The 19,508-nt window shown below is 30.7% G+C and overlaps 1 protein-coding gene across 1 annotated transcript in view; it reads right to left on the bottom strand.

The window, feature by feature from the left end:
- Window positions 1-3,757: 3,757 nt before the first annotated feature.
- The window catches only part of LOC122530051, a gene marked incomplete at its 5' end in the record, with an annotated part of 60,275 nt that continues 44,524 nt past the window's right edge, over window positions 3,758-19,508 (bottom strand). The window contains 4 exons of the mRNA XM_043656687.1: window positions 3,758-6,453; window positions 8,750-9,096; window positions 12,302-12,487; window positions 15,229-15,653. Coding sequence (XP_043512622.1) covers window positions 6,402-6,453; window positions 8,750-9,096; window positions 12,302-12,487; window positions 15,229-15,653 — 1,010 coding nt within the window. The remainder of the gene's footprint in view (window positions 6,454-8,749; window positions 9,097-12,301; window positions 12,488-15,228; window positions 15,654-19,508) is intronic.

The raw sequence follows: 19,508 nt of genomic DNA, 5'->3' as shown, positions 1-19,508 counted from the left end.
CGTAATTGTCGTCACGGTTAGTCATACTTCGATCAATTACAAACGCATACACCTACTGACAAATCAATCTCTGACACGTCAATCCAATAATAGTCAACCCATTCCTTCAATGATATATACCAAAGGGAATAGGAAACGTGAGAAAAATTCTATTCCGTGTGACACTTACCCAACCGATCAACTGTCCGACCGTTCCAAAAGCGGAACAGTCAGACAAACGACATCGTGGCAAACGTGTTGTCTGCAAAATTATTTAAACGACCGACGAATGAAAATGTCCATTGGTCAAGTAGAATGACCGCTGTCCGGCTTTCTTGGCGGTAAGAGGAACCCTCCTACCATGGAAAACGACACTGCATCATCTAAACAGCGATAAAACCAACGTCCTTCAAACCAGCTCGAAGGGTGACAGGTAAATAATTGACGCACTTCATTCTACAATTGTATTAAACCTCCTATTTTATTATCTGTGCTTTTATTTTTTTCTTTTTTTAATTTCTTTCTTTTTTTTTTTTTTTTTTTATTGAGCGGTCTGTCGTTCAATGCTCCTCTCGACTTCACTCTCTTCTTCGTTTTGTCCTTCGTTCCTCCACTCTGGAATTCACTGTATATATCGATCACTGATCGACTTCACCGTTTCCTCGTTTCCTCGTTTTCTCGCTGCACGAAACAGTAATTAGTCTTCGTTCGTCGCTGTTTCGAGGGAAATCGTTTCTGCTCATCTTCGTTCTGCATTCGCGTGGTTCCCTTCTTTCTCGAGATCGGTACAAATATATTGACGATGATGCACGCACACGCACACATACACATACACGCATACACACACACACACATACACACACACGGGCGCGTGCGTTTTTAGTCGTCTGATGGTTCGCATACTCACGCAAAGCATTTAGATACTTGGTTAACCCATCAAGGACCAAGCGATTTATTATTTATTAATTGAAGTATTTATAATATTGTAAATGATGTACTATAAATTATAATTACATAATATTGTATCATAATATATCAGATTAGATTTTTATGCAAATTTATAAATCTTCTTGGACTTGGTTAAACATACGCGGAGATTTGTTTCACCAATTAAATGTTGCAATCAATGTTATACACTGAATTTCTTACATTAAAGAAATTCTTAGTGAACATGGTAATTCTGCAGCTTCAAATTTCCTGTAAACGCATAAAAATTCGAGTGTCTAATTATTAAATAATATAATATAATGTAATATTATATTATATTATAATTAATATAATATTATATTATATTATAAATATGTTGTAATAATATGTTACAAATATTCACATTAATTCACTGTTATACATTGTTGTAATATTATAAATAATTCGATTTCTTAAAGTTTCATGAAACTATAAAATCTAGATGGAAGACATACTTAACCATGAAAGAATTTTGGTATTTTTTCTGAATTTCTGGAAATTTTATTAAAACCCACAAGAAGACGTAATGATGGAAGAGTATTGAGTGAATTTTTGAAATATTAATAATTGGGACTTGATAATATAAACTGATTGAAAAGAATTACAAATGAAAAAAATGTTGCATTAGTCTTTGACGGGTTAAGAATTTTTTTTTCCTGGCCAATAGGAAAATTTCGCAGTAGTTCTTTTTTGATTTTTTTTTTCCACCCTTCTTTTGTCATTTTGATATCTCGATATGGTTGAAGATTACTCGATTAATTAATCTTAGAGGAATGAAGTCTTGAACCGTTTTGTAAATGACTACAGGGAGGGGCAGTTTATTACATTTTCGTTCGAAAAGTATTTTTCAATACAGATATTTTAAAGATATTAACATTTCATTAACACTAGAACTATCGACGACTAAAGTATAAAACTTTTCAGATCAGAGAAAATGAAGTGAAATTTATTGCAATAAAGAATGTAGTGAAATTTATGCAATAAAGAATGTAACGCTTTCGCGAAAAATTATACAAGTTTCTAAAAATGTATCATTGTAAGTTCGTACAATTTTTATGAACAAATTTTTTGTAAAAAGATTTTTTACGGAGAAAAAGTTCTAGTGGTATAGTGTATAAAGTATAAGCCATGTTTACGCAATTTCTCGAAGTTGAAAAGGTTGTGTATTTTTCATAGGTTCAGCCCCTCTCCCTTACTTTTAATCATTTTCATGATCTTTACAATCTTTATAATCTAATTATGACATTTATCAATAATTATCCGAATGAATCTTCAACCATTTACACAAGCAAAAGCCACATTTTGTTCGGACAAAATTTTATTCCCTACGAGTAAACATTTCATTCGAAAGGCATGTATCATTTTCTGACGTCTCTGACAAAATAGACAAAAGAGTATATGTCAAATTTTAGTGAAAATAACACGAGTCGTCATTTTCAGAAAAAAAAACAAAAGAAAACGAGATATATATTATCAACTTTCACTCACAAAATCCAATACCAACTTTTATGTTGCTGCACTTCAAGTTTGAAATACAATAAAGTTTCCCTTAGTCTCTATATATTTTTTTTTTTTATTAATATTCGAATATCTGAACATTACATTACCAAAACAGAAGTCTGTTAATAATAGACAATTTTCTAATTGTATATTTCATTCTGACAGTATATATTAAAATGTTCGAAAAAAATAGAAGAACGAAGGGAACTTTGCTGTATTATATTTTCTGCAAAACTTATACTCCTTTGTCCTTCTGTCAGAGATATATACTGCAAGTACTCTAATTCACAAATGGTGTTAGTTAGTCACGATACCTCTGCAGACAATATGCTTACATTACTACGATTCGAGTGATACAGCAAATTGATATTTTGTACATCATTTCAGCGTCTCTGTTATTGTTTCTAGCAGTAGCGTATGTTGCCTTTAACCCTTTATATCCTAACCATACATAAAAGTATTGCTTTTTAATGCGACAACAGTTCCTCGTGGAAGCACAGCAATTTTTTTAAACTTTTATCTTCCAATTATGGAATAGAGAATATTCTCTCTTACGTGAATATTCTTTCCCGAATATTTCGATATTCAAATATTATGTTATATTTTCAGAAAATATCTGTTAATAACTAGATGCTCATCTGCTCCAGCAGGTATTCTATTCTGGCCACATAAAATTCGAAATATACTGAGGTATTTGTAAATATCGTGGTTCAAATAAGGTAGGAAATAATTAAAAAAATTTATTTTCTTCTTCCCCATGTTTACAATGTGTCAAAAACAATCTAATTATTGCGGATTTTTATGAAAGAAACCTGGACGATGCAAAAACACATAGAATGCATATATCGCGAAAAAATATATAGAATATTTGAAATAAAGTATTTGTTATAACAATGCAAACAAGTTTCTACTGTCTCGACTATGTTCGTCAAGATTTGAAAATTTGCATAAACGTCCGCGGTCTAAACAATGACAGAGAAAATTTAATAGAAATGTCGGATATGAAGGGTTAATGAACATTACGACAACGTCCGATTGTTTATTTGCTCATCGACACTGGATAATGATGTATCATCTCGCGAGGAGATGCTTCGATTCAACGCTATCTCGAACTTCCGTGAACGGTGCCCAATGGAAATTCGTGAACAACGCGATGGACGACAGTTTGAACCCTCTTAAAAGCTAAAAATCGAATCCTATTTCTGTAAGAGAAAAATCGGTGGGAGCCGTTCTAATTAATACAAGACACAATCGGTGAATAAACAATTCTTTCGTCCCTTCGCGTTTCTTCTCTACTCTTTTTCTCCTTTTAAAAAATTTTTTTTTTTTCTTTTTTTCTTTTTTTGACGCTCCACGCTTGTCGTGTGTGATTTCAATTCCTGTACCTCGGTAGAGTATGCAACGTTTGTATATATAAAAACGGAATCCAAAAGCTGATATTAACAATACAAAAATCTGCTAAGTCGCGAGCGGCAAGATCACGAGTCGAACTCCATTTATCGGAACATAGGTTGATGTAAATTGCAACTGCACTGACATAGTTATTGTTGAAATTCGTGAAAATTCGATACTGACCTAATGACAGTTTCGACGTTTTTAGCTCGCTTGAAAATAATGTTGATGAAATTTTGATTAAACAGACTCGATGCACTTCGATCATTGCGAAACAATTTTATAATTATTTTATGATTAAGAGATCCTTGAACGATGATTGATCGTTTTTCGCAATTTGCATATTCTGACTCTTGGACCATTGTTCCAAATTGAAATTAAAATTTATTTGTTTCATTATTTATTATTTATTTCTTCTCAAAGGAAAGAAAGGAAGAAATCTATTTATCTTTATTTTATGAAACACATGTGAAAGTCCTCGTATGGATTAATATAATTTTTTAAATCTGTTACAATCAACTTCGTTAGATCGAAATAAGCATTATTTAGCAGTATATTTTTAGTCATTAAATTCTGAACCGATGAAATCTGTCATTTTGAAAGATCTGTTATTAACGTATCACGAAGCATTGCAAGCAAGTACGATCGATCTTTTATATTCTGTAATGCAGTATAGTTCATTATTATGTTACACAAACATATTTCAGACTGTTTAATATTCGCTTATATCAGAATTTATATCAAATTATTTGCTCATTAAGATAATTTATATCAAATTTTTCATATTACGTATATATTATTTTCCGCCTTCGATTCGATTAGGTTATGCTCTTGCAGTATGTTCAAATACCAATTCTAATGGATCGAGTTCCGATAAATAGAGTTCCTCTACCGCGTTAAAATTTGTCTGACTCGATACTGGGATCGTCTACTTGAAACAGCATTTCTCAAGCACATTCTGTTCGCCGTTTAAACAATGATAATGGCTGCTGTGACACTTACTTTCTTACAACGTTTTTCTCTTTTCAAGTCTTTGATACGTTTGATGAGCGTCGATGATCGGAAAAGTAACGATTATACAAACGGTAAAAATTGTGCGTTGTACTTTGTAGGAAAATGAAAGGGATTCTGAAGCTGGTCTGTTTCGTTCGTGATCGTGACACACATCGATGAGCACTAGATCATCTCAATTATGTTGGCGACATGTTTGCGAAAGTGAATTCTCCCCGTTTAAATAAACATCGATTAGAAATGTAATATAAAAATTCTATGGAAATTAAACCCTAATTGTATTGGATCTTACAGCCTATACGTGTTTCTTATAAGAGAAATGTCGTGTACACGTGTAATATAACTCTGTAAACATACTGTTCGAAATAATTAACAGTTCACGGTTCTTTTTCAACAACGAAGGAAATTTATCCGTCGTCGTTTTTAACATTTTTCAATACGTTTTTCTACCATGGTGATCAACGTTCTCATCTCTGCGAATACTTCAGAACGGTTACGATAGAATAATAAGATTAGAATAATAATAAATGAAAAACACGATTTCACAATGCTTTTATTGTAATTATATTAGATAAAATTATTTATAAAATATAATTGTAAGAATGTAACATAAACAAATTGAATATTCCGATATCCGCAGAGTAAAAACGTATAAATCTCGCGCGGCAGTGAACGCGTTCATTCTTAGTCGACACACAGTTCTTTCAATTACTTTGAACCGCGTAAAATCGTGCAACACAACTATCCTTCGCAACTCGGAAGAAAACTGAACAGCAGAATATTGAATATTCCAAATATAGTACACGTTGAGAAACAGTGTTTCAAGTATAATATCAAATTGTTTAACGCTCGGCAAACACAGCGCCACTGACAACTAACAATCATTATAAAATGGTGTTTGTGACACTGAGAGACTAACGAAGTTCGCGAATCGGTCATCGGGATCATCTGGGAACAACGAGATCGACGAAGAGATTATTTTCTGTGTGAATCAGAAAAAACAGTATGCAGAAACAGCTAGAGAAGATAGAATACACAGCAGAATCGTTTAGAAATCCACAGATTGAATAATAATAATAATGATAATAATAATAATAATTTACAGAACGTCTGTACAAAGTAGAAAACGTCAAGATATCTCGATCAATTAAACAGCAACCTGACGCTTGACCGATGTCTGAAAAATATTTGCAATCAGAGAAAAGTCATTCCTCCAACGGCAAGAGATTTTCAATGTTATGTCATTGATCCTCGACTGAACGAGTGAGAACGGGGAATTCCCGACGAAGGTCTCATTTCTTTTCTCTTCTCGAAGGAAAATTAAAAGTAGTTCATGATGTTTGTGGGATCGCGGATTTAAAGAGTATCTGCGACATGATCCACGCGATGAATTTGCGAACGAGAATCGAGGCGATAATGGCGACGGTGACCGATGAGTTGGTGATTTTCGACAATGTTCGTTAGGAACCGGAGACAGGAAGAGGCGAAGGACATCTCAAAGGATCTTCGCTGCTTCGACTTCTTTGCTTCTTCGTACGGTAGGTCGGCCTTTGTCAACCAATCTTTATCCATCGATCGATCGAATATTCGAGCGCTGCCAGCCACCTGCAAATGAACATAGTTGCCTCTTTGGAACGAAATCGGAAATCCCGTTGATTATGAAGAAGTAGCTAAAGTATTATTGAATTTAACAATACAATTGTTACAGTTGGATGCTGTAGCTAAATGCTACAATCACTCTGTCTTCGATATTTTATACATTTTTTTTCAAATATCACGTAAACAAATAAAATGATAATAATTGAAACAAATAATATAACAATCGTTAAACAAATAATGCGGAACAATGTTAAGAAACTATTTTATATTATCATTTTGATAATGTGATCTAGAAAAATTATAATCAACATTCATTAATATAATGACAGGCAGGAGAAAACGTGAGGCAAATAAAATAAAAAACAAATGGCACAAAATAATTATATAAAATGCAATTATCTTTAATTTAAAGAGAAATGAATAAACATAATATACACAGTAAATAACTATTGCTAATGTTGGTAAAAAAATTTTAATTCTCAATATCATGTATATTTAAACAAATACCAAAAACTTTCTCTGTTCTATATTACGTAAGTCAGATTTTGTCATAACTATAAAGAAGAAATACCAAATCTTTTGACATTGTACACAGACTTTCAACAACCTCACTGTATGAAATATTATACAATGTAAATAATGTACAAGAAATATTTCACTCTTAAATGTTCAAAGACACTTACTAAAAACTTATTATTAAAGACTTTTAATTAAAGCTGGCTGTTATAAAATTGAAATCCATCTTATATTTAATGATATAATTTTTCAAAAAGATAATGAAAAATTGTCTAAAGGAATACAGTAAAATTAATATAATAAAATTAATAAAATTGATATAGTTGATAACAATAAAATTAATAAAATTAATAAAGTCAATAGTACTAAATTAACAAAATTAATAAAGTTAATAACACTAAAATTAATAAAATTAATAAAGTTAATAGCAATAAAATTAACAAAATTAATAAAGTTAATAACACTAAAATTAACAAAATTAATAAAGTTAATAGCAATAAAATTGATAAAATTAATAAAGTTAATGACACTAAAATTAATATAATCAATACAGTTAATGACAATAAAATTAATAAAGTTAATAACACTAAAATTAATAAAATTAATAAAGTTAATAGCAATAAAATTGATAAAATTAATAAAGTTAATGACACTAAAATTAATATAATCAATACAGTTAATGACAATAAAATTAATAAAGTTAATAACACTAAAATTAATAAAATTAATAAAGTTAATAGCAATAAAATTGATAAAATTAATAAAGTTAATGACACTAAAATTAATATAATCAATACAGTTAATGACAATAAAATTAATAAAGTTAATAACACTAAAATTAATAAAATTAATAAAGTTAATAGCAATAAAATTGATAAAATTAATAAAGTTAATAGCACTAAAATTAATAAAATTCATAAAATTAATGACAATAAAATTAATAAAATTAATAAAGTTATTAACACTAAAATTAATAAAGTTAATAGCAATAAAATTGATAAAATTAATAAAGCTAATGACACTGAAATTAATAAAATTAATAAAGTTAATAGCACTAAAATTAATAAAATTAATAAAGTTAATAGCAATAAAATTGATAAAATTAATAAAGTTAATAACACTAAAATTAATAAAATTAATAAAGTTAATAGCAATAAAATTGATAAAATTAATAAAGTTAATAGCACTAAAATTAATAAAATTCATAAAATTAATGACAATAAAATTAATAAAATTAATAAAGTTATTAACACTAAAATTAATAAAGTTAATAGCAATAAAATTGATAAAATTAATAAAGCTAATGACACTGAAATTAATAAAATTAATAAAGTTAATAGCACTAAAATTAATAAAATTAATAAAGTTAATAGCAATAAAATTGATAAAATTAATAAAGTTAATAACACTAAAATTAATAAAATTAATAAAGTTAATAGCAATAAAATTGATAAAATTAATAAAGTTAATGACACTAAAATTAATATAATCAATACAGTTAATGACAATAAAATTAATAAAGTTAATAACACTAAAATTAATAAAATTAATAAAGTTAATAGCAATAAAATTGATAAAATTAATAAAGTTAATGACACTAAAATTAATATAATCAATACAGTTAATGACAATAAAATTAATAAAGTTAATAGCAATAAAATTGATAAAATTAATAAAGTTAATGACACCGAAATTAATAAAATTAATAAAGTTAATGACACTAAAATTAATAAAGTTAATAACACTAAAATTAATAAAATTAATAGAAGAATAGATAGCGGGTTACCGTTTCTTATCCATTTCTGAATCAGTAGCGAAAATGTAACTCCTCTGCGTGGGGTCCGGTGGTTGCAGTTCGAACGCGTGTTTCCTGCCACCGGAAGTGGGCGCGCTACTATGCACCCTGAAGCCGTGAAGGCAGGCGACACCGAACGCCTTCTCCGCATTAGCGTCGTCGTAGAAATACAATGCAGCGTCTTTTAGCACGCAATACCGCCTGGACCAACCGGTTGGCGAGGACGTTTTCCTCGCGTGTTCTTGCTGCTTGCTCAGGTATCCAAAGCAATCTGGTCTGTGAATCGCGCACGCTGCCATTTCACGCATTCTCAGCGATGCTTCCAGCCAAGTGTCAACCTGTAAAATCGTCGGCAAATGTGCACAGAGAGTGTAGAGAGAAACAGGGAACTCTCCATTGCTCTTGTAGAGCCTCGATTTATTTTTATCATTTCAAACAAACATTTTTGTTAGAAAATCCAATTATCTTTCTAGCATTTGTTCTCTTTGACGTACGTTCGTATCTTTTGTAATGGGAGAGACCAAAGCTAGATAGGAAATAAGATCAGGAATGATTATTGAATGGTGAGTATTAATGTCAGTGTAAATAATATAGTTAAACAATAAATTTCATACATCTTGTGTATGATCAAACTACAAACTACTAGTGTCTGGATAATTTTACTATACCATTTTGCCTCGGCTTCTCCTACGTGAACACGTTTTACTTTTTGTAATATATTTCAAAATATAAAGTAATGGTAGTGTATTTTAATTATAACTTTACGATGTTATATTCTTCCCTCACTGTGCTTGTGAATAAATTTATAAATAAACAAATTTGCGAAAGAAAATATATTACATTTAACTCAGACCACGTCAGTTAAGATTGAAACCACAATTCAGCATGATTAAATTGATTTGCAATTAAGAAATTGTAATTATCTTAAATAATCGTGTTTTACGAGAGTATCGTACAAATAGAAGGACATTGATCAAACTGCATGCTTCCCTAGTGTGCTGCCAGATATCTCAGCGTCCAATTCAGCCATTCAAACAACTCCAGCAGGCAGATGGCCAAACTTCGAGGATTTGAAACGTATCTTGTTTTCTTAAACTTACAAGTACTCGGACTCTCATCGTTTCATTAAATTCTCGAGGCCCCTTTTACCTGGATAACGAAGCAATCTTCAAAAATGTACACGAAGGATCGTAAAAACTCACACATATTTTTCTTACAATGAACATACTAATGAGATTTTTCTTTTTAATTTTAGTTACCAACATTAGAGACACTGATGTAATTTTGTTTTATGTCTTATGAATATATTTCTTTCGAATAAAAATGAATATCGTGCAACTTATAAATCTGAGAATACTTGTCGCTTCAATATTACATTTCATCGTTACAAAAATACCAGATGATTTATTCATAATGATTACTAGCTTTTAGACTTTAGCTAATGACAGAATTAATTAATAATCTCTTTTTTCTATTATTATAGTTTATAATTCTAATACCATAGTGGAATGCTTACGTTTCTATTTCTATGGCTATTGAAATTGAAAATAGAATTTCAAAGAATATAAATAATTTGATGATATCATAAAATGAAAAAATGCACTTCTACTGTAACAGGATATTTTATAAAAATTAAATATTCCATCTGACGGACAAAGTATATGTATTCGCATAGCAGTCAACAGTTTCTCAATTCTCGGGCAAGAATTTTATAAGTTTTATAAATACAGTGACCATTGTTTGTGAGAAATATTATTAATAAATCCGAAATTAATTATAATTACTATTATATAAAATCTTATGATATAATAATCATAGGCTTTCGTTATTTATTTGCATTTGGATAATTAAAGTAATACTTGCCGTGAAAATGTTATTGTATCATGATCCACTGATGATTTAGACTTTTTCATATTTTTCACACTTTGGAAAAGTTAATTTTAGAAAATAATTTTCAGAGTAACTTTCATTAGAAGTCAGAAGATTTTGTTAAGAATTAATTTCTGATATCTGCATATAGCTGTAACTGTACGTAAAAATATTAAATATGTTAGATTCTCCCAAAAATCTTTTTTGCTATAATATTTTGTGTTTTTTTGTACAATATTTTATGTTTCTATTCTGATTTATCTTTCCAAAAATTCTGTGGCTTGTTAGCAAAACATTGTGCATTTTTATGTTATTTGTTGAGCTAAATCTTTTACCACGGAGAAAATTAATTTTGGACAAAAAAGTTATTGAATCAAACTGTATATGTAATGTAAAAATTTGGTTTTAAATGATATCCACAATATTGAGAGAGGAAATCTGTGCATCAAAAGAGAAATAAGTAGTATAATAATTCGATGATGCATAGCATCCAACAAGAGGAGTGTTGTCATTTTCAAGTATAACGATTCGTATCACAGTGACGTGTCATTGTGTAGCCAAGGACGATATATCACACTTCGGCGAAAGGATTAATAATGGATGGAAATATATTATACAACACTTTGAAATCGTGTGATAAATTTTGAGATATTCGTCCAAAAAAGTTTGACGCCGCGATGAGAATAAAAATATATCGCTCGGTTGCGACAAAAGTGCAACAGTTTGAAAAGGTATGTTCGCGAAAAAGCGAGAAACAATTTTCCAACGGGATTTATTTAATATCAATTTAACGTTGAGGAATTCTCTCTGCGCACAATTTATAACTGGTTGATCATTTTGTCAATCACAGAGTTTAATATAATACACTTTTCATTTTATCAATGATCACGGCAAAATGATACAATGTTGAACGAATCATAGTTTTCGTAACTAGAACGCTATGCATTATTGTTAATAACGCGTGCAATGAATGGTCACTGTTGCTTTCGCATATGTAAATAAAAAAATTTAGTATTACTTTAGTATTTATTGCGTTTAATTGTCATTGATCCTTCTATTTGCCGATTAGCGTCAAATTACACACAACAATAAAAAAATTAATAGCTGCGATGAAAAGTGGATAAGTTTAAAAATTCTCTTATCGATAGACATAAATAAATAAATTAAATTTCTATAGTCAAGCCTACTCTCACTTATCAAGTCAATTTCATATCGTGATATGTACTTTCTCTAGTTTTATCTAACGTTATGTCTATTTCTGTTTCGAAGTTGTACGAAGGCGTATAAAATCTTCGAAAAATGTATAATAATGAAAAGAAGCAGCTGAAAACAAACGTTTGCCTGCAACACTGGCGGCAGATTCTGTTATCAAACAATACCAAAGTCGCATCTTACACGTTTGAGAAACAAATCGGAACTATATTTCACATATAACGTTATCTAGAAGTAAAAATGTATCACAAATTGACACAAGAAACGAGGTATTAAAAATATGAAATCATTTTTGGTAGAGGTCAGCGTTGAACAATTAAATGACACTCTAGTCGAGAAAGTTTCTCACACTTCAGATACATACGTACGTATTTCCGGTACACGATATTAACATCACTCGTTTCCTCTCTGATCATGTCCCGGAAATAAATGTCGAGAGTAACTCGAGACCGTAACATTTACCTGGTCGTTTCTCTCGATGGCTTCTTTGATGAACGTCGTCCATCGAGCGGCAGCTTCCTCAGTGTCGGCCGCGAGCCGAAGCGTAGGCGCGCCCTGTTTCTTGATCGCGAAACTATGTAACCGCAGCTCAGGCGTTTGCTCCACGTCGTACCTTATCAGCATTACCGCCCCCACTGGCTGCGAATCCTACGAAAACGGGGATCGTCCACTGGTGAATCCAGTTTTTCCAACAGAACAATCATCCATTAACACTCGCCACCTCGATAACCTACGACCCACCATCGGGTTTTCGAGGTTTAACCTCTTGCCACGCACCGTGAGAATTTTTTATCCCAACGTTGCAACATTTCCTCAGTTTTAAGTATATTCAAGTATAAAACGAATAAGTTTATTACTTCTCAATAATTTCTAGATTTTTTTTATCAATAACTTCTTTTTTTTTTTTTACGGAAAATGACGAATTATATTTGAAAAAGTGGCAGTGACCTTCGTATCTGCTACAGGCGTCTCTCTTGAGACAAACTAAGAATGAGTGTGCCAAATTGTTGTTTTGTCAAAATATTTTATTTTCTATTATATATATAATATTATACTTAATTTTATTTTTTATTAAAATAGAAAAAAAATGCATTTGAGATATTTTTTTGACCTCTTGCGCTAAAGTAACGTGCCACGTCGAATCTTTTGTCCCAAAATTGCAATATTTTCTAAATTTTAAGTATATTCAAGTATAATCCAGGCGAAACAAATTATAAATCTATTTACTTGTCAATAATTTCTATCCAGCGACATCATACCGACGATTTTAGAAAGAAAGCGACGAAATATTATTGTATAAGGTTTGGTCACTCGTTACGGTCCGCAATCCAGTTGCCAGCGCAAGTGGTTAAATTGTGTGAGTGTATGGTGTTTCGTTTAACCGACAAGGTTCGAAATCATTTTGTTTGCTGAATCTTCCGGTCTCGTTTATTTTGGAACGTCGTTGTACGAATTTTCACGAAATCTTTTCACGCCGGCAACGAAGATATATAATACTCGATCGAAGATACTAGGTGCAGCAGAGTTTCTGTCACTAACAGGGAAACGAAAGTGTTTCACGGAAGTTTTGTAATATCAAAGAGTTTTCTAATATTGGCGAAAGAGCTAACTTACGAAGAAGAAACTTTTGTAATGTTAATATTAACCTTTTGTGATATCTTCTCTGACATTAAATTTAATTGCTATCACTGGCAGACTCACAATGATTTAATAGGTCTGCTAGATCATTTAATTTTAGTATTTTTTGATATATAATTAAACTTTCTTACTGACGTTTATCACGGAAAAGATAAAATACAAAATAAAATTGAAAACTTTCCTACTGACGTTATCACGGAAAAGATAAAATACAAAATAGAATTGAATATTGTAAATTATATATGTTGTATGTTATATTTATAATATAGACAATATATAATATGTAATATAATATTATATATACTGTATTAATATAATATAATATATATGCAATATAATAATTATATTAACATAAATTATTATAATTGTTTGTATAATAATTCAACAATATTATTGTCATGTAACCGAATGAAAATTAAGAAAATTGTTATTTTAGTTTGAGATTTAAGAATACTAAGCTATATTTCTTTGACTACTGAATTAATCTTTTTATATATATATATAGAATTATATTTTTTCTGTGCTTTGAATTCTTCTCTAGATGTTTTGAATGTTCCGACATAAGAAGACACGTATTTTTCTTTGTTTTTGTAAAAAATTACATCTAAATGTGAGATATCTTGCGTTACTTACACATGAAATATTGAATTAACCATAATCTCATCATAATATTGAGCATAATATTGAATTAAACATAATTTGACATGTTCTATTTTATTTCTTAAAATTTCGAATCTCGTATTCTAATAAATATTTTCATAAATTACAAATGGCAATTATAAACAACGTGGCAAGATATAAATATAAAATAAATTACTAGAAAGAATAAGCATTTATTTTTAGTAAGTATTCGTATAGTAAAACGTCTGGATTATTCTGATAATAAGGATTCATTTAATACAAAATTCTAGAAAGTATTTTGCACGAGGACCAGTGATATGTTTAAAATCGTCACGAATAAAACAGAATGCTACGAGACAAAATTCAGCGATTCAGAATGGAATACGTGCTCATATTAATTGTTAAATATAGACGTAGGAAAGTTAATTCTAGCTGCGGTTGACACCTAAATAAAGTTGGAGGTGCAAGATGTAAGAGAGTGTTTCTGAAGCGAGTCAGTGAGCGTAAACGTATTATAGCAATGAGAGAATCTCTTTTTATTCTACGATCTACATTGTGCAATGTAAATTACTAATCGAAAATATCTATTTCCGTTTTGTTTCTTCTTGTCCATCAGGCAATTAATAATTAATTACCTGAATATAATAATAACAATACTAATATAATAATACTAGTTATACTAGTGTAATAATCAACAATGCTATTTTTAACTCAATAAATATATGTATTTCTTTAAGTTTCATAAAATTAAATCCATAAATTTCATTTTAAGTTTGAAATCTATGAAAGCGAGTGGAGAAATACAAAGCCGAGCAAATTTTTGCAACTCCCTCTGTGGTAAACATCAAGAAACAAAATCGTATCGTCCAGAAGTAAAATTCAATAATACAAATTACCCAATAATATAAATTAATCAATAAAATTCAAATATGTAATATAAGTTAAATTAAGTAATAAAATTCGACGATACAAATTATTCAAAGGCGTTTGAAACTTCTCTAGCACTCTATTCTACTTTCGTACCGAAGAATTCCGCGTCCAAAAAAAAAAAAAAAAAAAAAAAAAAAAAAAAAAAAAAAAAAGAAAAAAGAAAATGTACAGAGAGATGAAGAGAATAAATTGACACTAACCGCGTCAGTCTTGTAGTAGTAGAGGCAGTTGTCGCGGCGCAGCGCGAACCATCTCCGCACCCACTTGTCCGTGTTGGACGACGTCGCGGATTTCCTCCATAGGTAGCCGGAACAGAGAGGCACCTCGTCGCTTCCTTCCTTCGTGCCGGGCCTGGCGACTCGCGGCGCCAGCACGTTGCACGTTCTCGCCACTTCGAGTTCAAGGACGTCGGTGCCGGAGTGCGCCAGCCTCACCACTTCCGAATGCGTCGCGTCCATCACGCTCTTCCCGTTCACCGACATTATAATGTCGCCGACTTCCAGGCCAGAGCTCTCGGCGGGCGTGTCAGGCTCGATCGCGGAAACGACCACCGGCTTCGAGCCGTGAATACGGAAACCGAACTCACCTCCGGCCTCCCGTCTCACCACCACCTTCTTGTCGCTCTCTGCAATCATCACCACCGTCGTTCTCCGTTATCGCTTCGCTGTCGAGGCTCACTTTTATTATTCGAGGCTCATCGAGAGCGACAAACGCCGGAGGGTAGGGCTCGTTCGCGTGAAACGATCCTGGATGGTAAAGGGGTGTAAAGTCTCTTAACAATTTCAAAAATTCATTACGACGGCAAACGAAAAGGCAGATAAGTGGAAATCAATTATAAAACGAGACGTGTATATTTATGTTTTCTTCTGCCTCGTTCACTACACCTCTATAAAGATTGTCTATAATAAATGAGACGGAAGAAACTTGAATATATACTGCCCGTTTTGCAATAATTTCCACTTATCTGTCGTTTTATTTGCCCCTGTGGTAAATTTTTCGAATTGTAAAGTGTGAATCGGATTTATTGGGTAATAATGTCAGGGACGTGTGCTGAGTTCTATGGTGGATCCACTGGATGATGGATATATGTGTGTACTGGTACGAATTGGAGGTATCAGAGGGATAGAATTCCGGGTATTAGAATTGGTTCAGATTAGTATTTCACAGGGTGTGGTTGGGTTGATGGGGGTGTCGAGTGTTCTTGAATGGTTTGTGTTCTGTCGTGATTGAAAGGAATATATTGTTGAAGTTAGATCTAGAGCTTTTTTCTCGAGATCTTGTTAGATACTGGTACTATATATTTTATATAATTTGAATTTTTCTTTTTAATACATGGAAAATTTAACACTAGAGCCACCAGAGATAAATTAAAGTCAAAGAAATTAGAACGCAGAGAATAGGAACTTTCATTCTCATATATCTTACAAAAATTATTCTCAGTCTCTAAAAAATTACAAATCATTTCAATCACTTTGATAGTGTTAATTGAATTTAATATTTAATATAGGGACAAAATGTTGAATGATGGAATTGGTAAAAGAGTGTCTCTGAATCATTTGTGTTCATAAAAATGATTGAAAGGAATGTGTCGGCGAAATTATTTTAATATTCCAAGAATTGAATTGAATTTAGTATTTAATTCACATAGAGAATTCTGAGTATCAGAATTGGTCTAGGTGTATTTCAGTGGGTGTGGTTGGGTTGATGGAGGTATCGATTGAGAAGTTTCGAGGGTTTTTGAATGGTTTGTATTTTGTCATGGGAGGAATGCGTGGGAAGAAATTCGAGGAGAATACCCTTTCGAGGTTGCAAGAGGAATGTTATTATTGAAAACTTTTCCTATAATTCGAAATTCTTTCAATACGTTCAGGTATTCGAAGAGCGTTACATGAAAATTGTAATTAATACAAAGAGTGTTCCAATTTTCACGGCATAACGAAGTGAAGATAACTCAAAAGATAATGTTATTGCAAAGAAATTAAACTTGTCTGATTCTGGTACAAGTAGAATTTTAAGTAGTGGCACGAAAGTGGTCTCGCTCAGTTTTTGCACTTAAAGTCTTCAACTCAATTGCTTTAATTCAACCAAATGGTTAAAGTCAATTCTTTCGAAAACGTAGCGTCTCGATGAAAAAATATTGTTCCACATTTTCAACCTATTTTTCTACCCAGAATCACCCTCTTTCCAATTATACTACAAACACTGTAGCACAGGACATCCATTTGTGTATTTTAATGTTCAAACTTCGCCACTGTGTTCTACAAATGAAAATAAGACTAAAAAAGTTACGAAGCGAGGTCTATGAGTGCTTCATTAAAACGTTGTAATAAAAATACGAAACGCGTGCATTTCGAACGGTCATTTTCTTTTACGCAAAATTGAATTTATATTTTTATATATTTATATATTTATTTTGTATTTTTATATATTTATGTTTATTTTATATTTTTATATTTTTATATTACATATTTTATATTTTTATATTTTCATATTATATATTTTATATATATTATATTTTTATATTTTTATATTATATATTTTATATATATTACATTTTTATATTCCCATATTATATATTTTATATATTATATTTTTATATATTTTATATATTTTAAATATTATATATTTTTTATATATTATATTTTTATATTTCATATATATTTTCATATTATATATTTTTTATATATTATATTTTCATATTATATATTTTACATATATTATATTTTTATATTTTCATATTATATATTTTATATATATTATATTTTTATATTTTTATATCTATATTAAATTTATATTTCTCATTTTGTCGAATTTCTTCATGCGTAATTTTAATTAATCTTATAATCGATTCATTTCATGCAATAAACCGTATTTATCATACTTCATATTTTCTCATGGCTTTTTCATGTAATATAATCCATTTGTATATTTCTTGCTATCTGATATTTTGTTTTCATCTGTAGCACATACTAGCGAAGTTTGAACACTAAAAACCTTCAGGGCGCCTCAGGGAAATAAATCTACAGCCGTTCATTCAAAATGATAATGTATTCCAGAGCCAAATGTCGCGGTGAATATAATGGTTATTATATGTCGACAGAATCTATCATTAGTTCAAACATTATCAATCAACTCGACTTTCGTAAACAGATTTGCCGAACCGTAAAACTGACAGACAGTAATGGTCATCGAGTCCTCCACTCATTGTTTACTCTTCTGCACTTCGAAAGTTCGCGGCAAGGCCGCACAGTTGCGCACAAATCGTCGTTTCGTGTTCCGGTTGCGTGTTTTGTTTTCAGTGTGAACGCAACGACACGAACATCGATTCCGGCGGTGTTGATTAGTTCAACATTTGTCAAGAGACTCTGCAGCACGCGATACATCTCCAGTTTAGTATCCATCCATCTTATTTATCAAGTACTGAAGCGCGCAACATCGATCGCGTGTGATCGATGACGAAAATTCGCGGGCAGAACAGATGGCTCTGAATAAATTATCTTGCGAATTGTTACTGCTACCGAGATAATCGAATCGCTTCTCTCTGATAATAATGGAGAATATAATATAAAATACTACAATATAATATAATGTTATATAAAATATTGCTGTCAATGACAGATTGTACTATTTATTTTATTGAGCATAATAAGTAAATAAAAACTTGATTGGAAGATATTACGAATAATAAATGCTGACTTTTATGAATTTCTATATTTCTTATAATTCTATATTTTCGTGAATTATATTTTTAATAAATTTTACATTTTTTTCGAACTCTGTGCGTGTTCGTATGCGTATCCTATCCATATATTTAGTATTTTGACTTTGACAGTAGTTCTAATTATAAAAAATAAAATCTATAAATAAGACGTAACTTTCATTAGAAAGTTGTACCAATAATATGAAATATAGAGTTATGTCAATGCACAAGGAGTATCAATGTGCTATTGAGTTTATTATAAAAATGTAATTCTTCGTAATATGCAAACGATTAATTCATCCTCTTCAACAACTATAATAATAGAATAATATAATAATATAATAATAATAATAATAATAATAATAACATAATATATCATAATGTAATAATAATAATAATACATAATAATATAATAATAATAATAATAATAATAATATATCATAATGTAATAATAATAACAATAATACATAATAATATAATAATAGAATCATGTACAAACATAAGTTTTATGCATCTCATCATACACGTATTTGTATTTGTTCGAGATTTCGTTAAACCAAATCTCCGGACACCCTATACACAACTCCTGAATCATAAATTTCTTCCAATTCTGTCGCCATCTCCAATTAAAGTTCCCATCTCATCAAATTATATAAAGTATCGAAGAAATTCTCGAACAATGAGTTGCCGTAAGCCGCAGAGGAACCGAGGAAAATAAAATTCACGAACCGTCCGTCGAAAGGCAAACTTGAGGCCACTAGCAAGAATTCCTTCTAATTC

The sequence above is a fragment of the Frieseomelitta varia genome, unplaced genomic scaffold, assembly GCF_011392965.1.
Source record: "Frieseomelitta varia isolate USP_RPSP 00005682 unplaced genomic scaffold, Fvar_1.2 scaffold_324, whole genome shotgun sequence".
NCBI classification, from domain to species: domain Eukaryota; kingdom Metazoa; phylum Arthropoda; class Insecta; order Hymenoptera; family Apidae; genus Frieseomelitta; species Frieseomelitta varia.
This window is presented reverse-complemented; position numbering and strand designations above follow the sequence as displayed.